Source organism: Chenopodium album, chromosome 13 (assembly GCF_948465745.1).
Source record: "Chenopodium album chromosome 13, dcCheAlbu1.1, whole genome shotgun sequence".
Taxonomy (NCBI): domain Eukaryota; kingdom Viridiplantae; phylum Streptophyta; class Magnoliopsida; order Caryophyllales; family Amaranthaceae; genus Chenopodium; species Chenopodium album.
The window spans coordinates 42419892-42444057 of NC_137846.1; the positions used below are offsets into that span (position 1 = coordinate 42419892).

Consider the following 24166-nt stretch of genomic DNA (forward strand, 5'->3'; position numbering starts at 1 on the left):
CTGTGTTGCAGTAGCTACAATTGGTCATAAATTCAGAAGCCTTTAAATCAAATTGCTACATTGTATTAATAATTTAGACAAATAACAATCAAGTACACTTATCTTGAAACAAAAACAATGTGCTTGTCTACTACATATATCCAAATTTTGAACCCAATCCAATAAACAAAAGTCTGGCCACAACTCACAAGCCATCAATGGTTTTAAATATAAACGTGTTACATTATTATCTATACTATACATTAAAAGGGGTTCCTAAATATGTTTATGTGCCACATGTAATCGTTTTTTACACTAGAATCATGCCACACAACCATTCACTAATTTTAATTCCATGTCATTATTAACTAAAAATGTGCATACAAACAAGTTTGAACACCAAACCGCGTAGATAAAAACCATACTTATTACCATCTTAGCTAGAAATAGATTATGTATGATTAAAAGCTGAAACTTCAACGAGTGTAAAGAGTGAAGATTATTCCATCTTAGCTGAAACTTCAATGAGTGTAAAGAGCAAAGGTTATTGAAAAATCTCATAACTATTACTCAAATAAGTATGAAACATAGCATTGCATTAACATCGGTATGTAGGTCAACTCGGATATATAATTGGATCAAAACAATAATCTGAATCAACTCAATACTCAATCTTCATCATGTCAGTATAGTAGCCAAAACAACAAAAGCGGACCTTTACACGATTTCGTTGGAATTACTCCATAACTTATTCAATGAAATCATAGATGCCGTATGGCTGTTTACTAATGATATTTTTTCTTCCTTCCTGTAAAAATATATATAAAAAAAATAAAAAAATTATAAAAGAAATTTTTTAAAATAAAACTGCCTTTGCCTTATAAAAAAAAAAAAATTATAGGTTATAACTTGTAAATGTGTTGTATAAATAAATGAATTGTCATTACAAATTGAATTGAAAATAAGTGACTTACCGTAAAAGTGAATGTAGAAATCACAATTTGGTTTATACATGAATATATTAAATAAAATTTAAATTCTTTATACTTGAATATGCAACCCTATAAATATGGATCAATGGAAATCACTCTGAACAACAAGTTTATATTAATTAATCACAAATTTTTATATGCGGCCTATTGTACCGTGCGGCAGGGGTTACTTGAGTTTATGGGTCAGGGGTTACTTGAGTTTTCGGGGTTACTTGAGTTTCTCAATCAGGGGTTACTTGAGTTTCTCGGTCAGGGGTTACTCGAGTTTTTCGGCAAGGGGTTACTCGAGTTATTTTGGTCAGGAGTTACTCGAGTTGCCGGGTTTACTTACTTGAGTTTTTCGGTCAGGGATTACTTACTTGAGTTTTTGGTCAGGGATTACTCGAGTTTTTCGGTCAGGACTTACTCGAGTTGCTGGGGTTACTTGAGTTTTTCGGTCAGGAGTTACTTGAATTGCCGGGGTTACTCGAGTTTCTCGGTTAAGGGTTACTCGAGTCACAATTTTTTGTATGCGGCTTGAACGAGAAACTCGGGTAACTCCTGACTGAGAAACTCGAGTAACCCCTGAATGAGTAACCCTTAACCGAGTAAACCCCTGTCTGAACCCCTCAAGTAATTTCTGACTGAAAAAAATCAAGTAACCCATGACTGAAAAACTCAAGTAACCCCTAACAAAAAAACTCGAGTAACCCCTGCCGCATGATGTGGCCTGCTGTACCAAAAAGTTATTGTTGATTAATTTCATACAGAAAGTATGAGTAATATATTAAATTAAATTTAAATTCCGCATACATGGATATAACAAATAATACAAGATCCAAATAATAATGTGTCCATCACAATAAATTTAAATCTAGCAATCAAAGTTGGTTGAATTGTAGGGTTTTCTTAGCTTGAGAAACAAGAAGAGCTGACAAGAGTTCATTCCAAGTATCAGGGACACCAGGAAGACACCAATGAGAACAATCATTGCCTTGGTTACCATCCAAACCATATATTGAAGGATGTCCATCTTTTCTAAGTTGTGACATTGTTGTTACGTCTAGTAACGTAACCTTTTTTGACATGTTACTCAATATTTGCTTTACTACTCCGTCTGCTGGTGGTAAGCCTGCCGGATAGGTTGATCCTGGTATCGGTTTTGTTTCTCCTTTACAATCTCCAGTACTCGCGTTCCACTCTTGAGACCTAGTACAACATAAATGAAAAGAATCAACTAAGAGTGTAATTATCAATATTGAGAGTTAAAGTTATGTATTAGCATATTATTAAATAAAATTTGTAAAAAACAAAAAAGGGTCAGATATTATGAAACGGAGGTAGTATTAGACGTAAATGAGCATGTGATACTAACCTGTAGTGAGTGGGGGAGATGCCTTGGAAGAAAACTTGAATGTTGTTGTTGTTAGCATATTTGTCAACCCACTTAGACCAAGTTGTCAATCCATATTTATAAGCAGTCAAACGGTCCATGTCCTTGTAAATCTTTTTGCCCTTTAGGATGTAATCCCATCTGATTTTATGTTGAAATCAAGAATCAGATAATGGCTGATAAGAGTTAATCTAACATTAATCATAATCTAATTAGTGTTTATATCTATAAATTTAATCCTTTTAAATACATACGTATGTGTTTAAAAGGATTAAAATGATATACTCCCTCCATTTTTAAATACTTGCTCCATTTTTCCTTGCGTGGACTTTAGGAGAAATTAGAGAAAGTAATAAAATATGGAGGTAATGGGGTAAGGGGAAGAATAAAAAATTGTAAAAAGCAAAAGTAGTGGAGAGAATGGAAGGAGAGAGAATATGAAATTAATATAATATGATTTATGTTAGGTCCACTATATGAGAGAAATGAATTAAATATTGTAAAAGATTTCCAAATAAGGAAATGGAGCAAGTATTTAAAAACGACCGAAAAAGAAAAGTGGAGCAAGTATTTTAAAAACGAAGGGAGTATATTTTCTTACTATTTCGTAATTAATTGCGTATAACATAAGAATGATAAATATTACTCCCTCCGTTTTTTTTTTTTTTTTTAATTTGCATCACTTTGGATTGCACAAAGTTTTAGGAGAGTAATATAATATTGTGAGTGGGTAAATAAATTATTATAGTAAAAGTAAAATGAGGACCATGAAAGAGAAAATATGTGAGAGATGATAGATATTTTTATTATTTTAGTGGGGACCATGGAAGAGAGAGAAATGATAAAATAAGTTGAATGAGGTTTAAAGTAAGAGAGAAAAATGATAAAATTTAGTATAAAGTTACCAAATATAGATTTGATGCATTTATAAAAAAAAAACACCCCAAAAAGGAAAGTGATGCAAATAAAAAAAAATAGGGAGAGAGTATTGTTCATTTATATAGTTGATTTATTTTTTTAAAAAAAATAACTTCCTTAAATAAATTTAGTAATTAATTATTAAAAAAATAATAATATACTAAGGACACACTAGAAATTGACACATGTTATTAGTGGTGTGTCTTTTAGTATATAGTTATTATTGATTGATTGATGATTATGCAAAAAGTTTCCACCAAGATTTCACCTTCTATTTTCTCTCTTTTACTTACTCCATGTATTTCAAAATAAATGTTTCGTTTTAAATTTTTTTTTTAAAAACTATTTACATACACTATATTGACCAATGTTGATATAAACTAAATAGTTAAACGATAGTGCTAAACATATTCATGTATGTAGGTACATGTTAAAATTATCATACTCTCAATTGACTTAATGTATAAAATCTATAAACTATTTATCATTTCTACATACCAATAATTAGAAATATTATTAGTCAAAGTTTTGTAACGATATATGTGCTAATCAAATTATGATATTTATTTTAAATTAAAGGGAGTATAATTTTTCAATCATTTGTATGATTTAGATGAAAAGTAAAGTGTAATTGTTAATTCAAAACTATGAAGGGAGTAGTGTCAAAGAGATGTATTGTATGATACCCTTGACTTTTGCTTCCTTTGTGGACCCACCAATGCCAACTGTTGAAGATGAGAACATCCATCCCTTTCCAAGCATTGCCATTGTTTATAGAATCAAGCTTTAGCACCTTCCCTATCTTTTCACTTACAACATCAACCAAATATGGAGTTCGATATAACATCACCGAAATGTTGTACTCCTATATATGATAGACACAAAAGACATATAATCATCATTTTTATACTTTCTTCCTCAAAATAATAATACCATAAATCGACAATTTAAGGACATTCCAAGAAAAAACATGTCACATATTTTCTTATACAAGTAGTAAAAGCAACTTTAGATGTGATGGGCAACAAACATTATTGTAATAATTTTTTAAAAAACGTGATAGGTTAGGACAATATCATAATTTATAATTACGTACTTTTAAAGCATATATACTTTGTTCCATAAATTTATTGTAACTAAACAAAAAAATGTGCGTCCTTAAATATTTTTTCCCCTTACTTTTGGACAGATAAAAGAAAAGGCTTTTTTTTTAAAAAAAAAAGATTTGCGTATTATTTAATAAATAAAGTAAACTTATATGATCCGGTCGAAAAGATTAAAAGAAAAACATTTTATCTCCATAAAAAAGAACAAACTAGAATAGAGAAACCTAGTATAAGAATTGGAGGGACGTATAACGTACATATAAATCAACCTTTATACGTAGTATAATATAATTAGATAATAAGTCATAATAAGCATGTACCATTATGGTATGTGTAGAGAGGGCGCCTTTTACTGTAAGATTGTGATTACAATGTGGCAGGGCTGCTTGCAACATGCATGTAAATGATTGCCATTGATCAAGGCTTAAGGAATCTCCCACAAACATTATCTTCTTTCCCGTGAACCTTGTCACAAAATCTTGACCATCGAATCTACATAATAAATAATATATAATATATCAAGAAAATATAAAATAAACAAACCATGCAAATTCTTCCCTTGGAAATATATATGCACAAAAAGTTTTATACAAATTCTTACATAAAGCCAAATAGGCAAGTATCACCCTGGGTGGACATAATAAATGTGTCACCCAAGATGATATTCAGATACCCGAGTATACAACAAAATTAAATAGACAATTTTAGATGGCATCACCCTGGATGGACGTAAGTGTGCCACTCAAGGTGATGTTCATAGACCCGAGTATACAATAAACGACGTGGTTAAGGAGTTACCTTGGTAAATGGCAATCACTAGGCTTCCACCTATATTTGAGGTAGAGTTGATCCGGGCGCCCATTGCTTAAGCAATCAAACTCTTTGATGATAGATGAACAAGTAGAGGAGTCATAATATGGAGTATAAGCATCGTCATACACCCAACTACCTTGGAAAAGATTACAACCAGAAGATTTATTCGATTTCGAAACCTCTATTGTTGTTGAATCCTCCACATTAGCTATACATTGATGCAAAAGTAAAACAAATATGGCTAAAGCAAATTTGCACTCCATTGCATCAAAGTATGAGGAAAAGAGAGAATGTGTTTAGGTGAGTAAGAACTAGAAAGAAAAAAAATGTGAGCTTTTATAATATGATATGGTTAGTTAGCTTAGATTTTCGTTCACTATTTGTATTTTCATGATTAACTGTGGGCTCTATGATTGATAATAATATAGATATACTAAGCTTTTTGATTAATTTATTCAATGTTACATATTATAGATTATTGTTGTGTATAGCTAGCTTGTTCTTGAACCATAAGACACTTTTAAAATAAGTGAAGGTTACAAAGTAAGCAATGCAAAAACATGTCTGTCAATTCTGTACCTTATTATCTTTTGTCAAAATATTGGATGTATAATTTAGGCTATGTTTGGCAACACTAACTTAAATGAAACTGAAACTTAGAAAGATAAGATGCTGAAACTAATGATAAGGTAGTAGAGTAACATTTAAATTAGGTAATGGTTATTGTTTAATAAAGAGCTGAAATATTTTGAATAAGTTTTTTAATAATTGAAATAAAAGGTAATTGCAGACACTTAAAAAAAATTTCCGACCAAATCCAATGATGAATAAACTTTTCACTGTCATTTGATCTGAGTTTTGTATTGGATCGAAAGAACACTTGAGTCTTGCTTAGAAACCCAATCCAATTCCATTTCTCTATCATTTCAAGCCATTTTAGCCTTTTCATTAGCGGATTAGCCAAAGCACTTTTCCTAATCCAAAATTCATAAACTACTTTAGCCCAATTTCCTCTTTTTATAACCGTGACCTAAAATCGAGCTAAATTTGACTTTGTGCTTCATAATTTTAAAGCAAATTTTACATGGTTGGATAGCCCTTTTAATAATTTTTCTAATGATATATGATCATAAAGCCCAATTGAGATTTATAACAATGGAGATATGAACGAAATATTATACTCAATCCAAAGCCGACATCCTTACACTTTTTTTTACCATATCCAAAAATATAGAAATAATCGATGTGTGTTGACTTGATTCTAATTTGTTTAGAAAGTAGACTTCTAGATCTTTCTAACTAAAAATTATTTCCCTAAATTTAATTTTGGGACCAAAAGTTATGATAGAAACAAAAATCGCTAAACCAACAGTACATGTCGACATGCCAAAATTGGCTTGGCAGGCTACACATCAACCGGCGCACTGCACAAGCAATGTGTTACACTAATTTTGTTGTGATTGACATTTTCTAATGTGCTACGATGCATCGCGTCGTGCCATGCCACCAGGGCCGTAGCAAAGGCAGGGCAGGTAGGGCGACCGCCCTGGGCCCCCGAACCAAAAGCCCAACTTCAGTTTAATGCAAAGGCCCCAAAATAATTATGTATTAAAAAAAATGGAAAAAAATAAGGAAGAAGCGTATAACTGTATAAGCAAAACATTGAATTTCAGAAATTCAATAGCCATATTTTTCGCTATTCAACCTTCTTCCTCCCTAATTTTTCTCCCAAAATATTCACTTTCCTCGGTGAATTTGATTAACCCAAAAAAAACTACCATAAATTCAATTCTATCCCCTTTTTTCGGTAAATTTATTTTTCAATATGTATCTCAATTAAATTTTCGGTCAGATTAATCCCTTCTCCTAAATAATTATGACAAACAGTAACTTTATCCTTCAATTTTTAATGGAAATTTATCTAATTATATATAATTCTCTTTGTAAACTCTACTTTATTCATCTAAATCTTTTCTTTCTATTAAGTTTTCATCTGTACAATTTCTTTCAATCAAGAATTATAAAATTGGGGGAAAAATATCTAAGTCATTGATTAGTAGTTGTCTGGTTGAATTGGTTGTTTAATTGTGCTAATTGCTTCGACTCGTTCGACGAGAGCTACAAGTTCATCATTCATCAGTATGCTAAGGTTATTTCTTATCTAACTTTTTAATTTTGTACTTTTTCATTTCTAAATCATAATGTAATTATGTAATTTTATTTTTATTTGGTTAATTTTACTAATTTTTTTTGTTTCAATTGTTTTGTATTTTTCAGATTTGATTACTTGAATTGACATTTGTTTGGAGTGAAAATTGAGCGTACTAAGTCTTTTGTTCAATTGCTTCAATAATCAGGTGTTTTTGTTCTATTCTATACTTATTAATTTATTATTGGTTTTGTTTGAAAGAATGTTGCCTAGAAAATATTTATCTGGTAATGATAAGAGGAAAAAAAGAAAATGGACATAAGAGTTAATAGAATCTCAAAAGGGTGCCATTGACAAATTTTTTACTAAAGTAGTACAAGTAGAAGAGTCTTCTAATGAATTGGGTGAAGATGAAAATCATGAACAATTTAATGAGAATATAAATAATGAAAATCATGGTAATGAGGCAAATGAGCCTAATGAGGATGCGACTAATATGAATGAACCAACGAATGTACCAAATACATCCGATGTTAATGATGTTGGCAATGATCAAGTAGTCCCTCCTTTAGATATTTATGATCCTAAAAATTGGGGTAATCTTGACATTAAAGGAAGGGATATTTTGATAGAAAAAGGACCTATTAGAGATTTGAACCTTGTGTTTCCAATTGATAACAAATTAAGGCATTTTTCATATGCCTATTATAGTAAAAAGTTGAGTAATGGTGAGACTTTTGATAGAAAATGGTTGGTTTACTCAAAATTAGCTAATAAAGTATATTGTTTTTGTTGTAAATTGTTCACATCTCAAAATAACAAAACTTTTTTAGCAAGTGATAGTGTAAATGATTGGAAACATCTTGGTGAGAAACTCAAATTACATGAGAATAGTTTTGAGCATATGACAAATATGAACACTTGGTATGAAACAAGAGTGAGATTAGAAATGAATAAAGGCATTGATAAAGACTTGCAAGAGTCAATTTCAAAGGAAAAAGAGCGTTGGAGGCAAGTGTTAATTCGAATAGTTTCTGTTGTGAAATGTCTAGCTAAAAATAATTTTTTATGATGATAGTAATGGTAATTTTTTGGGTTTTAATTGAAATGATAGCTGAATTTGATTTGGTAATGCAAGATCATGTTAGACGAATTCAAAGCCAAGAAATTCACAAACATTACCTTGGTCCGCAAATTCAAAATTAGCTTATTTCTCTTTCATCTCATGGTGTTTGGACTTCAATAATAAAAATAATAAAAGAGTCAAAATATTTTTCTGTAATCCTTGATTGTATCCCTGATGTGAGCCATCAAGAACAAATGACTTTCATAGTAAGATGTGTAATGTATCAAGTGATAAAATCAAGATAGAAGAATTTTTTTTAGAATTCTTAAAAGTAGATGATACTTCTGGTTTGGGACTTTTAAATGTATTGTTAGATGTATGTAAGTCCCTTGATTTGGATATTGATGATGCGAGGGGGCAAGGTTATGACAATGGCTCTAATATGAAAGGGAAACACCAAGGGGTTCAAAAGAGATTGCTTGATATTAATCCAAGGGCTTTATATATGCCATGTGCTTGTCAAAGTCTTAATCTCACTCTTTCTGATATGGCACATTCTTGTGTTAAAGCTATTTCTTTTTTTGGAATTGTACAACATATATACACATTATTTGCACATTCCACTAAAAGGTGGAAGATTTTAGTTGACAATGTCCCGAGTTTGACTGTTAAATCTTTGTGCAATACTAGATGGGAGAGTCGAATTAAGAGTGTTAAAGCTATAAGGTTTCAATCTCCTCAAATTAGATTAGCTTTGTTGGAATTGTATAATTCTAGTGATGATGACACTAATATTGCTAAAACAAAAAGTGAGGCCGAAATTTTGGCTAATTCTCTTGCAAGTTTTGAATTTTTACTTGGCATGGTAATTTGGTATGATATTTTATTTGCTGTTAACATTGTGAGTAAAAAGTTGCAATCTAAATCCATGAGTATTGGAGCTATAATGAACGAAGTGCAAGGTATGATCACATATTTTGAGAAATATAGAATTGAAGGGTTTGAATCTAGTTTGAATACTGCCAAAATCCTTGCACTTGATATGGATATAGAGCCAACATTTCCAACAAAGCGTCGCATCACTAGAAAAAGACCATTTGATGAGAATGAGAATGACGATAATGATGAGGAAATACAATCACCCGAGGAATCTTTTAGAGTTAATTATTTTTTGGTGGTTGTTGATATTGCAATAGCTTCTTTGAAAAATAGATTTGAGCAATTGGAGGTGTTTGATAACATTTTTGGTTTTTTATTTGATTCAAATAGGTTGATATCATTGGATAATGATGATTTAAGAAAATCTTGCACAAGTTTTATGACTACCTTTACTCATAATAATTTTTCGGATGTTGATGCAGATGATCTTTTTTTTGAATTGAAAGTGTTACAAATGACTTTGCCAAATGATTTGATGTCAGCATTTGAAATCCTTGAGTTTGTCAAAGCTGCAGATTGTTATCCAAATGTTTCTATTGCTTATTGAATCCTTTTAACTATGCCGGTGACAGTACAGTTGCATCTGTTGAAAGAAGTTTTTCAAAGTTAAAATTACTAAAAACCTACTTGAGATCTTCAATGTCACAAGAAAGGTTGAATTGTCTAGCTACTTTATGTATTGAAAAAAATATGTTAGAACATATCAATGTAGAAACTATTATTAGTGACTTTGCTTCTAGAAAGGCTCGTAGAAATATTTTCATATGAACGCTTAGGCTTTGATTTCAATGTTTTATCTATAGGAAATTTGATGTTTTTAAAGATTATTATGCGTAATAAAACATGTATTTTTTTGCCCACCCAATTTTTTTTTAATTTTAAAATACTATATGTGAATTAGGGCCCCAATTTATGTCTTCGCCCCGGGCCACCGAAATTTCTAAAACGGCCCTGATCATGTTTAGGGATTATTTAAATTATTAGTAATATGGTAAGGTGTTTTATTAATCTTGTTAGTATCATGGTTAGGTACTTAGGTTTGCACTAATAATTTCTTAGCATCATGCTTAGTCTCGTTTAGGATATGTACTAATTTATTCCCTAATATTGTCAAGTTACTTCAAACCTATGTTTATGCATGTTTATTTATCTATTATTATGATCATCAATTGCATGATGTTTTAATCAAGACTTGTAATTAAAAATAAAGACTAATAAGAAAATTTGGATAATCGGTTTGGGTTCACTTTTAATCTTGTTGTTTTATTCAAGTGATGATCATCACAATAATTAATTAGTTTGTGTGTGCATTAAATTTAACCAACTTAGCATAATTAGTTTTAAGCAATTTGAATAATTATTTGTATGTTTATGGGTTTCAGTTAATACATGTCGTTATAAAAATCAAGTAGAGGTCAATACTGGCGTCATTGACTTCCTGACTCAATTTTGTACCTTCATGACCAATTATCTAGTTGTGGTTAGGATAATTGTGGGGTTAGTAATCTCATGGATTATGAATGGAGTGTGTAACCTTTATGGATTAAATCATTTTTGCTTTTCAGTTTGTCCCTTTTTATGGTTACTAAGTGATGCGTGAACAATTTACAAGTTTCATAAAAAACTTATTAGCGGCTCTCTACTTTTCTGTCCCTAATCGTTATAATGTCAAATTCAAATTCCGCTGATTGCCAATCATATTCACACATGCTAAGGTAGGCAAACTTCAAACAACGCTTATAGTAATATAATGATACTAGGGAAAATCATAGGTCCATGGAGATAGTAGTACTCAAAGTATGTAGTAATATCTCAATTCAAGTTCATTTCAACGTCTAAATCTATTTTAAGGCATCACTTGCCAAACACCTATAATTATATTCCCTCCATCCCTTATTGATAGTCCCTTATGATGAAATTTCACAGGAATTAAAATTATTAAATAACTTAAATAAGTAGTAGTAAAACTACATTGGAAATGTAAATTTACATGGGGTATGAAAAAAAAAATAGAGAGTTTGTAATAAAAGTTTATGAAAATGCAAAATTTACATAAAGAAGCTAAATTTGCACAAATTTGTTGCAAATTGGAGGGTATTTTGGTACAAAATTAATATTAATAGTTGTTGGAAAAAGCAAATGGGACTATAATTTTAGGATTTAAATTAGGCCATGAGGGACTATCAATAAAGGATGGAGGGAGTATAATTTAAGAGGCCTTAACATTTTAGCACCCTACCTAATGCATATTCAAAATATGGGAATTTCTTGTTTTTGTTTCTACTAGTTATGTAGATTTTACATATATATAGGTTTTTATGTTTCACTTGAAAATGTTTTCTATTTTAATTATTAATTAGAATTAAATTAGGTTTTGAGATAGTTTAATCAACTATTTTTTCAAATTTACTTAGATTAGATTTTGGGTTAACAATCCAAGTCTAATTAGGATGCCAAGTAGGATAAAGGGTTTCTAGATTATTTCATGTACAATTACTCCTATAAATAGGGGTGAGAAACCAACAACTAAAAGAGTATGTATTTTCCTTATGAAAACTTGATTAAACATGAATTAATTAGTTCTTGTGAATAAATTATGCTAAGTTGCTTCTCTCCTAAGTAAAGTTTAGAGGATCAAATTTCCATGAATTAGGCCTAGCCCTAATAAATACTTCCTCTGTTCTTTTTTACTTGACCAATTTCTTTTATTATGTTTTTCAATGTAAAATTTTAACGATCAATAACTTTAATTGTCCATAAGTAAATATTATAAAAGTTCGTTATACATTATGATAGTACTTATATTGAGACGAATTCAAAAAGATCCCACATGAATATGGTTTTCCTTATATATTATTCACAAAAGTCAGTAAAAAGAGGGTGGTGAATAATGTAAAAGTCAAAGAAGATCAAGTAAAAAAAACAGAGGAAATATCAACTCGGATCTTTATTTTACATAGATATGTCCAAATTGAACCAAAAACACATTTGTTTTCAGCCAAGGCTGTCATTAGACAATTTCTTACGCATTATCAAAGTTGTTAAACATCATTACCATTTAAGATGCCTAAAATGAGCTGCCAAGGTTGTTAAACATCATTACCATTTAATCAAGATGCCTAAAATGAATTGCCAAGCGGAGCCTTAAGCTTTACCAATTCGGATGTGTGTAATTTAAGCTAAGCATGGCATTTGATATTTTATAGTAATGCATGTGTGGCATCACTAAGGATTGTTCATGATTGATCTATACTTCGATTATTAATAACATAAGAAATTATACTTGTTCGCAAATTTGTGTTACTTGAGCTTGATTGTTCTTGTTGGATTAAAGAGAGAAAAACCATGCTTTTTTTTTATAGTTGATCAGTTTACTCCACAAGGAGGTTGTGGCCTATAAAGTTTGCGCACAAGTAAGTTGTGGAGTAGACTTTTTATTTCTTCTTTATAAGAAAATCAGTCTACTCCACAAGCTGGTTGTGTCAAATAACGATTGCCCACAAGTGGGTTAGTTGTGGAGTGGACTTTTTGATGTCTACATTCATTCATCTTTTGGCATTCTTCCTTCATCTATTGGATTCTCTTGTAACCTCCCATTAAAGTGGTTGTTTATGGTGATTTAATCAACTTCTTCATGATTCAAGTTGATTCATGCCCCTTGATGTCTAGATTCATCCTCTTGAAGCTCCATCCTTGTCTATAAAATTAGCTTGATTATTCTTCATTATTTATACACATCATACACAAAAATTAGCTAAATACACAAAAATTAGCTAAACACATTTTGTTCTTTGGGCATAAGTTTACTTGACTCCACCTCTTACTCTAAACTGCCTTTATGTAAGAGTGGTGTGTAACCTTAGGGAATGAGCCGCCAATTACAATTGTGCACCCTGGTTACGCCGGAATTCGTTTTCAAAGGCAGTGATTTATCACGCCACACCGAATTTCCCCTATACTATTTTACTTGTTTATTTCCTTTGACTATTTGTATTAGACCCCTCTTATTTAAAACAGTTCTATTTATGTTAAAGTAGCTATATTCAATTCACATTATTTAAGACTTTAAGTTGTTATTATTAACTTATTTAAAAATAATCAGATCATATCTTTTACCTTTTTATTACATTTATTATTTACCGTTTAATATCTTTATTTTTGTAATTTTAAAAATTATGAAAACTTCTTACTTCAATTCTTTTGTGTTAAGTTGACAAATTTCTTTTAGTCACATATGCCACACACATACTTTTATATGTAAATATCTTTAATTGCGTGTTAGGAAAATATATAAAATTTTGATTTCTGAAAACTAGACGTTGAGGCGAGTCGAACAAGACTTTGCTTTTTCTTATTACACCACACCACAAAACAAAGTGAAAGAAATTAACATGAATAATGCATAAAGTCAAAACATGTTAACTAAAAGGAAAAATAGAAAATATATATTTGGAAAGAACTTATTAACACGATCCTATGATATCTCATCTTATATATTTTTTTTATCTTATAACTTAGTGTACAAATCAAATTAGATTAGAAAATTTCAGATCAGTTTTGATCATATCATGTGACCAAAATATAGCTTGCGAATGATTTAAAAAAACAATTTAACATGTTTTATTGGAAATTTTGATTTTTACCACAATCCCCCGGGTGGTATTGGCTTTTACCACTGATAAGTGGTTTATTTGACCACTTATTGTGGTGATTTTAACCCGATTTTGCAATTATTTCCCCTTTTTCTAACCCGTTTTGTATATATATCTTGCATTTCGGCTTTACCCCCTCTTTATATGTGTTTGTCCATGATTTGCAGGTGTTATGACTCACTTTAATTTGACAAGCAATCAAAGCTCGGGGAGGAATTTAAGGCAAGGAAACAAAGAAGGGAGAGCCCGCTCCTGGAGGAGCGGGCGTGCACCTCTCCAGGAGCGGGCGCTTCTGCATGATCCTAACTTCCTGCCAAGTCTAACCCTGTGAGGAGTGGGCGTGCACCCTAGGAGGAGCAGGCGCTCCTCCTCTACATTTTGAATCTACCAATATGCTGAAGTAGGGAGGAGCGCGCATGCACCCTCTGTGGAGTGGGCGCTTTTCCCCTTAAAGTTGAATCTGCCCATCTACGAAGAACAGGGGAGCAGGCATGCATAACTTTGGAGCGGGCGCTCCTCACTGAAAATCCGTTTTCTTTTGATGGATTTTCCTATGTAATTCGGGGAGTGTAAATAGTACCCCTTAGGTTCATTTTAGAATTAGAGAGCAGTAGTATAGTTTTCAGCATTTCCTCTTAGTTTGAAACAATCAACTTTGGTAATTTAGTTTAGAAATCCTCAAATTATGTAATAGCTAGTTTCAAGGATTATTCTCAAGATTCAACATTTGTACTCAACATTTGAAGCTTCAATTAGTAACTTCTTCTACTTTCATCCGATCTATTTAATTTCTGATTTCATTTTGTTATTGCAAGTCATTTAAAGCTCTTTAGTTCTTGATAATTTATTGTTGGATGTTAGTTTTATCATCAGTTAATCACTTTTCCCCAATTATTGAACTAGTTAGAACCCTAATCTTTGTTTGCATGTCACTTGAAATGAGTTGTGAGTAGTCCTATTTGCTAAGGGTTGGGTGAAGCACAACCTAATGGTTAGTTAAGTAAACTTGGGAGAAGTATTGATGTTTGATGTGTGATTAAATTGATTGTATGAGATTGCTTGTTAGTTCTTCATGATAGGATTAGCTACCCTTGATTTAGGAGCTTGATAGCATGTTATGCTCAGTTTGACATGGAAATGTAAATTGAGTATGTCATTGCTTATTGCAATTTAATTATGTATCTTCTTTTACTAAACTAATAAGGGATCTAAGTTTAGTAGTGTGAGTTGTTTTCCTAATTGCATGAGGTTGATCTTACATGTAGTCTTTGTTATCTCTTGTCTATTATTTTCCTGATTGCCATGGTTGAGTGGATCCCATTCCCCACACTTGATTTAGAGCTATAGTTTGTTTGTTTACTTGACGAACCTCTAATCACCAAAAGACTTTGAATTAGCTTGAGTGTTGTAGGCGTCGTTTGAAGTGCGCCTACGTTGAGCATGTGTGAATATGCTTGGCACTCATAGAAAGTGGGAATTGACGTATACGATTAGGGACAAATAAAGTAGGGAGCCTCCAACAAGTTTTTAAGGAACTTCTAAACCGTTCACGGATCATAAAGGGCAACCATGATAAAGGAACAACGATAGGCAACAACGATTGACCCATGAAGGTTACACCCCATTAATAATCCATGAGATTACTAACTCCATAAGGTTCGGAACCACGAAAGAAGGATCGGGAATGATGGTACAAAATGAGTCATGGAGTCACATTCACCCGTATTGGCCTCTACTCGATTCTTATAGTGAAAAGTGATTCTTGCGATCTCAAAGGCATGCAAACAAAGATTCAATTTGCTCCAACTATCATTAGGCTAAATTGGTTGAATATTAATGCAACACATAATTCTAAAATATTAGTGATCACTTTAATTAATAACAAAATTAAAAAGGAACCTAAACTAGTTGTCCAAATTATCTTATTAGGCGTGATTTTCAATTACATATTCCCTTTAAACATGCAATATGGTGATCAATAATATAACAGAATAAACATTAATATTGGAAGCAATTCAATCATAATAACGTTAGTCAAATCAAATATAAATTAACCTAATCATGATACTAGCAATATAAAAATTAAATAAGTAATTAAATTAACTAATTACTCACATTACGCGCGTTTCTTAAAATTGCTACATCATGAATAAATTGTTAGTAACTTCAAAAAAAATATTAATCAAATGGAAATTAAATTAAATAAATGTAGAGTTGATTTGGTCCAAACCCTCAGTTAATTATACCTTCCACGCCTTGGTTTAAGCATAGAACCTCGGGTATTATATGAACTCTTTGGAGTGCTTAAGGAAGGAATGATGTAGTCAGGCCTGTTTCTGAGATTTTGGTGGCCTATGGGCGAACTTGTAATATGGGCCCTATTTAAAAAGTGATGTTAACATTTTGAATTTTAAAGGTATGCAAGAACAAAATAATATATAAAATAATTATGATTTAATGTAGAGTAATTTAATTTCTGATTTTCATTATTAACAAAAAAAAAGTCATTTTTTCCAACCCAATTAGCATCCACCATAGTATATACATCAAACACAAAACTTACATCAGGATAAAATTATTTTGAAAAAAAATCAAGATAAAGTTACTTAATGGAGTACAACTTAAGCCAATATTCAAAAAATTATACATGCAACTAATTTAAAACCATAACAGCAAAACCCTTCAAAAATTCCCGGCAAACTAGCATATAAACAAGTAATTAAAATGAATAAACAACAACAGAAAAAATCTAGAATTTACTCTGAACACCCCTAAAAATCAAATTAGGGACCAATTAAAAAAATTGAACCTTTAAGAGATCACCATCATGATTAACTTAATGCTTTTCTCAACAAAAAATCATATACGAAAACGATCTGCTCAATCCTTTTTCGTCATTCTCATCAACATTCTCTATTTTTTTTTTTTTAGATTTTTTAACTAGAACCCACCATTATATGTACAAGTATATAGAGAATCACTTTCTTTCTCTTTCCCCTCCTAATAAATTTCTATGAATAAGGTTTAAATTGAGAAAGAATTTTATTTTCTGAGAATTGGACCTAGTCAAACTAGGGGATAAATACAACTATTAATTATAGAGAGTAACTATTTAGGGAAATGAAGATATTTTACTGCTTATTAGTATCATTATGCGTGAATAAAAAGCGTTAAAAATTATGTTCTTTGACTTTTTTAATTAAACGAAATTGTTTTTTTTTAATACTAATTTGGGCTTCCCATTCCGGGGCCCCGGGCGGCCGCCCCGGCTGCCCTGCCCCAGATACGAGGCTGGATGTAGTTAGGAATACAGGTTTAAGGTTTAGAAAATTAGAGAGAGAAAAGAATGATCTTTGGTGTAGAAGAAAGGAAGAGAGAATGATTTTTTGTGTCCCAAAACTGCAGAAATCAGGTCTATATTTATAGGGAAAATGAGTAGAGGTACACACGAAACCCTAAAAAGATAAAACCCTAAATTTGGGTACCGTGACACGTCAGGGGTTTGCCGCGACACGGCAAGGTCTGTCGTGACACGGGACATAATACCGCGTCGCAGTAAAATAACTGCCCTAAAGAAAACACGGGAAATTCCCGTGACACGGCACATGTACCGTGACACGGCATAAAATTCCGTGACGCGGCAAAGTCCGCCGTAGCGCGGCACGTGGCGCCGTGTCACGGTGTACTGTTTTTTCTGAAATGCGTCCAGGTTCATAAACACGTGAGGGAAAGCGGAAAATACACGAAAAAGCACCGTGACACGGTGTAGAGTATCGTTTCAAGGCAATATGCGCCGTGCCACGTCAGCTTTTGTCGTGTCGCCGCATTTTAGCTGCTGCGCAGTAATTCTAGTTTTTTACGCGTGGCAATTCCAGTTTTTTTACGCGTTTTTAAAACTACGATAACTTTTGATCCATAACTCGGAATAAGGCATATAATATATCATTGGAAAGATTATCAAATATAATTTCCAACCCAATAAGAATCAGGTCAAAATCATTTGTAGATTTTAAGATATGACTGTTTTAGTGAAAGGGTGTCGGTTTTGGGCCGAGTTTAGTATTTTGCTCATATCTTCTTCGTTTTAAATCGAAATTGGGCCTATGATATATTGTTGGAAATATTATTTCAAGGCCTATCTAACCAAATAATAATTGGATCAAAATTATAGGTCCACAAAATCAGTTTCTCTCGGTTTTGTGATGTGGACACGAAAAGTGGAAAGTAAGTTATGGTTTAGGGAAATAGGCTAAAAAATGGATTGGTTTATGAAATGTATTGGGAATGAATACGGATTTAAGCACTCCAAAGGTTAAATACTCAACCCGACCAATAATGGCGGTGAAAGGTTATTCATCAAAGAGTTTGGTTTTGGGGAGACATTTTTAGGTGTCTACAAGTGTTAAGGTCTTTAGCAATTATATCCCGTTCCTTGTGGACCGAAGTCTTACTTATCATTCTATTTGGTTTGTGAGATGTTTGTTTATAAATGTGTTTGATTGAGTGTGAAATGTGCGACCGTTCTAACGCCCATCAACCACCTACTCTTTTAAAAGTTTTATTTTAACATCACAAAAAAGATTATTACTTTCATTTGGACGACTAATGTTAACATGTTTAACCTTATTTATACTAATGGTTATGACAGTGATGTAAAGATCATTAGAAACAGGTTATGATTTTCCATTGGCGAATCAAATATCAATTAACATTCGAACAATGTATAAGCAACAACGCTTAATAATTGATGTTGACAGATTCCGACGCACAACAGTGAGGTGAGACGCGTCATCATATTCCGACGCGCGACAATGAGTTGAGACACGACAGTAAGTCAAGTCACGTCATCAGATCCCGACGTGCGACAGTGAGATGAGACACGAGTCGAGTTGAGACGCAACAGTAAATTTAGTCACGTTATCAGATTATGACGACGTTGAGTTGAGACATGATAGAGTTTTAAATGACACCAAATGATGCTGTAACAATAAGCAACGACAAACATTAATGAAGCCAAGTGTATTCATATCAATAAGTGACCAAAGGGTTAGCGAGAACAACAACGTTAAACAGTCAAATGACGAAAGCAACGCGAGTACAAATTATCTCATCAATTAAAGATTTAATGTCACACGAATGTCATTCGTGACTTGCATGTTCAATACAACTCTCATGCAATATCTATCCAATCATTTTGCTTTATTCATTTTCATATGATTTATTTTGCATGTGACCCAAGCCGCTTATGATCTGACGAATTTATATGTTCCTTTGTCATTGCATGTGTCGTTGCATTATGTGTTTCCAAAGCACTTTCGATGACACCATGAGGATGATCATTCACCGTCTAAACACCACGATGTACGAATCCGACATTAATTTCTAGTGACAATCGCTCGATGACACCCGATTGGCAACGAAGACACTTGACTCTAAACGTTAGACACGAGATGAAAATGTCCAATGGTATGAGTTTCATAACTTAGATAATGCATCTTACATAGCTATTGAAATCATGATGACAACCAAAGTATATAACATATGATTCTTGTTAATCAGTTATGCATATGATTTATGTCTTAGATAGCTAAAGAAAAGGTTTAATTCGAAAGTCATTAGGTCATCTCTTAAGTTACAACTTAATGCTCATCATTGATACACTTGTCATAAGACATGACGCATGTATAAACATACAAACCACTTATGCATGACACAGATACAATTCGAATAGTGCATACATTTAGACAATCACATGCATAAGAGCATATATTAGAAGTCATAAAGCATATGAAATTTATATCATGGCTCAATAAAATAACGTCATTAATAAGTTACCATTACTTAGCTCATATCCATGTTGAATGATCTTGGCACGCTTCGACATTCAATTGGCCTTGTCGCTAGAAATTTGTCTCTTGACGCCTAAGACATTGTGGTCATGTCACCAGAAAATCTATGCTTCGAAAGCTTGAGTGGCCTTGTCGCCTGAACCTTAGTCGTTCTGCGACGTCATTGATGGCTACGTCGCCAGTTTGTCATTAAGGGGCCTAGTCACCTGACATCTTTCGATGACACTCGATGCCTAGTCGCCCGACATCTCTCGATGACACTCGATAGGGCCTAGTTGCCGTGTTTTAATTTAAGACCTATAGTATGGCTATGTTGCCAGATACCATTTCTTATATGGCCATGCCGCCCGATATCACTTTACAACGTCTTACATGTTCATGTCGTCAAATAATATTTTATGATACCATAAATGGTCGTGCCACCTGAATTTATCATTTGTTTATCTTTTTACTTGGCTATGTCCGCTAGTAAGAATCGATGATTATCTAACTAATAATTTTTCTTTGAGTAGCTTTATCTCCAATAAGTGTTGCAAACAGGTTATTTCAACACCGAGTCTATGCTCATTCTACTTTGAACAAAGGTTCTCAACTTTGTCAAAAAGTGTTGCACAAGCGCCCTAATATCACGATTGTTGGACTTGACTCCCGTTGAACAATAAGCAAAGTCATGCTGTCTCGAGAAAAAGATGAAATAACACAAGTCTCTCAATACCAATGCACGTGTGTAAAGACAAAAGTATGGTAAGCCACAAGCAAATGTTGCCAATGAACAACGCTAGTGCCAATATGAATGTAACATCAAGTGTAAAGATGATTTTCTTAGTTTACGACATGCTTCAACTAAGAAAATGGGGGCTATTGTTATGGGCGTAATTCCTACGACACAAAGTGAAGTTCGAAGGGATGTCCTATTACTAAGATGGTCGCGTGTTAGACGAGTCTTAGTGCCCAAGGTTGAATTAGATGGAGAATGCCAAGGAGACTAATGTCCATGTCCAAGCAACAATTGACATCAATGGCGCATCTTAATGACGACGCATCTTAGTGATGGACGTCAATACTCGACACCCGACAGCTATATTGACATCTAGGGGTGAAAGTTCGGTTTTCAGTTTAGTTTATAGCCCAAACCAAAACCGAACCACTCTCATTAGGTTTTTGAATTATACAAACCACACCGCACCACTTTACTTTTGAAACCAAACCAAACCAAACCATATAAATTTTGATTTTTTTTTTTTTTAAAAAAAAAAAACCAAACAACACCGAATTTTTTAGGCCATAATCTGCAACTTTTGTGGGCTTCCAAACCATATAAACCAAATTGAAATATCATATTCATCAACATAGCACTAGCATCATGGGAATAAAACAACATTAACAAGTTCTAATTCAAAGTTATAAGGCCAATTTGAAAAAAATAAATTCAACATTTCATCCAAAAAAAAAAAATGTTCAACATTACAAAAAAAAAAAAATTAGGTTTGGTTTTTGTTTTTCAATTTCTCAAACCGAAACCGAACCACTCTAATTCAGTTTTTAGATTTTAAAAACCATACTAAACCACATTAGAAAAAAAATAGAACCATATTTCTAATTGGGTTCGGTTTGCGCTTTGGTTTGGTTTAAACCAAATTAGTTTCACCTCTATTGACATCTAAAGGCCTCCAGTGACCTATCAACCTCTAGTGATCTCCGTCTTCCTTCAGTGGCTTCCGCAACCTCCAGTGACCTCTAATGCAACAAACGTTATAAGATGACGCACGACGCCAATGTCCAAACAAGACGCGTCTCGTAGTGTGACCCTAGAAACCTGCGAAACAAGTCAAGGTTGTTACTAGTGGTTGCTATAATAAGGAGAGCATTTCAACAATCCTTTAACCAGTCAAGAAGGTTGTTACAATGAATATGAATCCCCAACTAGTCTACATTCATCATATGACCAAGTCTAGAAGTCAACCAACTACTTCCTAGAATCAAGGAAGTCATCCTTATCTTCCTTAACCAATTTTTAACCGCTAAAAGGCCTATAAAAGGGGAGCAATGACCAACCATAAAGGCAGATCATTCACACCACATTCCAAGTACAAACATCCACATTCAATACATTACAAAATACATCATCAAAAGATACATCACAAGGCTTCGTTCGATGATCTAAACGATGACATGTCTCATCCGATTGTTCTACAAGCTACAATGTCGACTCAATGTTCATATCTCTTCTCAATAGCTATAATGTATACTTAATCTCTTGTTTTTATATATTTCTTTACTATCTATGGACTTAGACGCCCCAATAGTTATTGTATTTGTATCAATAATGGATATAACGCCTGTATCATAGTGAATTGGTGGACAACACAAATAGCCACTAGCGATTTTCACCCACCTTCATTGGGGTTTTCCGCGTCACCATATTGTGTCTATCTTCTTTTTATTATCATTTACATCTTGCAATCTCTTTTGATCTAGTTATCGGCATGCTAACCAAAGGTCGTCTCTTTAGCGATTTTTGGAATTAACAGCATATTACTAGATTCCGTGCCTAAAATTATTTGAAATCTCATGCTAAAATCATTAATTTAGATGACTCTTAATGTATAATCATTCATCATTAACAAGAAATTGAACAGCTGATCATCAATAATTATATAAATAAATTAATATAAATAAGAGGAATTTAGGAAAATGGGTAAGAAAAACCAACCTGAAAAAATGAACCCTGAATACCGGAATCGCCAATGGAAGGTTCAACCCCCAACTCTCTCTCTCTAAAAAAATAAAGATGTTGTTAGTGGAAAAAAGTTAAGAGCGCGTCAAAATGAAAAAAAGAAAAGAAAAAAAATGAATGTGAATTGAGAGTATATTATAGTTTGTGGACGGGAGATTGAGTAATTGACAAAAAGGGAGGAAGGTGTTAATCTGTCAAGCCCCTAATTTTGTCCAATCTTCGTGCTTGCTTGTTTCACTTCTAAGCACAAACGACATTATGGTTGTTTTGATTAGATGCTACAAGGTTTTTTTTTTTTTCTCTGGACTTTACTCTTTGGATATCTAATACATATTTAATGCCTTTGGTGTACAGTATATAAAATAAAATAAATTAAAAAAATTCATCCAAGGTATAGATAAAAGTGGTAATATAAATTAACATCATAGGACTCAAGACTCGCAGAGCTACATTGGGTACAATAAATGAATAGGTGGAGGTGTAGTAGATGCTTTGATAGGAGAATTTGGTGTTGCAGGAGCCTAGAGGTACAGAAATAAAGGTTATAAAAGGGAAAATTGCTATCAAGTTCTTTTGCCATAAAAGGAAGTGACAAGTCAAGAATTCAGTCAACATAATAAAATGAATGGACACTGGACAAGCTAGACTGGGAGCCATGATTCAGGTATTTAATATGGAGTATGTCACATACAGACATGTCTACAATATTCATTAAACACTAGTATAATTGTCTTGCACCTTAGAAATAACAGAGTTAAACTTATATAGCCACACTAAGTGTAAAATGTTGTAACATAAAAGTCATCATCAACTAAAGGTTGTGCTGAATCATTATGCCATAATGAAATGATTTTTGTAAGATACATACAACTGACATGGAAATTTTATATAGATCCACATTTCAACTTGAGCATATGTACAATTCACATCTTGGCTTGCCTCCTCGGTTATTTTATGATCCTTCTAGTTTTTAAAAATCCAATAGCAGTTACAGTACCGAATGTGCCAACTCTTCATATTATTGGAAAAAACAGTAACACTTATAAAGTTTAGCAAATGAAATTCATACTAGAGGACGATTATTGCAACAAGAGAGCAATCATAAACTCACACATGGTTTTGCAAACACTAACACATTGCAGTTAATAGTATACCTGCAATGCAACATGAGATTCCACTTCCCTTCTAGTTCATTGAACAACATAACCTGAAAATGAGAGAACAAAAGGATCTAGAAATTAATGTGAAAACAGATAGTATAGTAATATATTCTGAATATCTCGACCCAAAAATAAGGTTAAAGTAGTAACATAGGAGCAAAGAGATGAAGCAAGTGCATAGAAATCTCACAAAGCAACTTCTTTTGATTCAACACGGAAATCCCTTACGTTTGACCTCTTGCTTGGAAAAACAGGAAAATTGACAAACAGCCACACGGGTAGGGAAGGAACACTTAACCACACCCAGTGCCACTTTGACACTCAAAGGTCCTTCTTAGTCGGTCTCTAAATGTAGCATCTTCTGTATCTTCTATTTAAGGTAAGTATTTACTAAAAACTCTGGACCATTTTTCGAGGATAATATTTTGATATCA

General features: G+C 32.7%; 2 protein-coding genes and 1 pseudogene across 2 annotated transcripts; 2 read left to right on the forward strand and 1 right to left on the reverse strand.

Moving 5' to 3' along the window:
• Positions 1-1721: 1721 nt before the first annotated feature.
• LOC145576670 (protein trichome birefringence-like 38) lies at positions 1722-5500 on the reverse strand. The gene is made up of 5 exons (XM_081634390.1): positions 5166-5500; positions 4688-4859; positions 3948-4126; positions 2326-2484; positions 1722-2159 (listed from the first exon to the last, which is right to left on the reverse strand). The coding sequence occupies exons 1-5, from the start codon at positions 5441-5443 to the stop codon at positions 1832-1834; spliced, it is 1116 nt and encodes a 371-aa protein (XP_081490516.1). The 5' UTR covers positions 5444-5500; the 3' UTR covers positions 1722-1831.
• Positions 5501-7408: 1908 nt separating this feature from the next.
• Positions 7409-8535, forward strand: LOC145575532 (uncharacterized; annotated as a pseudogene).
• A 131-nt stretch (positions 8536-8666) lies between these two features.
• On the forward strand, positions 8667-9881 carry LOC145575533 (uncharacterized). Its single transcript, XM_081633391.1, has one exon. The coding sequence runs from the start codon at positions 8667-8669 to the stop codon at positions 9879-9881; it is 1215 nt and encodes a 404-aa protein (XP_081489517.1).
• Positions 9882-24166: the final 14285 nt, after the last annotated feature.

Excerpts from the sequence above, each read along its gene's own strand:
- LOC145576670 (XM_081634390.1), bottom strand. The coding sequence starts at position 5,443 with ATGGAGTGCAAATTTGCTTTAGCCATATTTGTTTTACTTTTGCATCAA. Across the intron at positions 4,127-4,687 it reads TCTCTACACATACCATAATG|GAGTACAACATTTCGGTGAT; the intron begins GTACATGCTTAT and ends TATCATATATAG. Across the intron at positions 2,160-2,325 it reads ATCTCCCCCACTCACTACAG|GTCTCAAGAGTGGAACGCGA; the intron begins GTTAGTATCACA and ends ATGTTGTACTAG.
- LOC145575533 (XM_081633391.1), top strand. The coding sequence starts at position 8,667 with ATGTGTAATGTATCAAGTGATAAAATCAAGATAGAAGAATTTTTTTTA.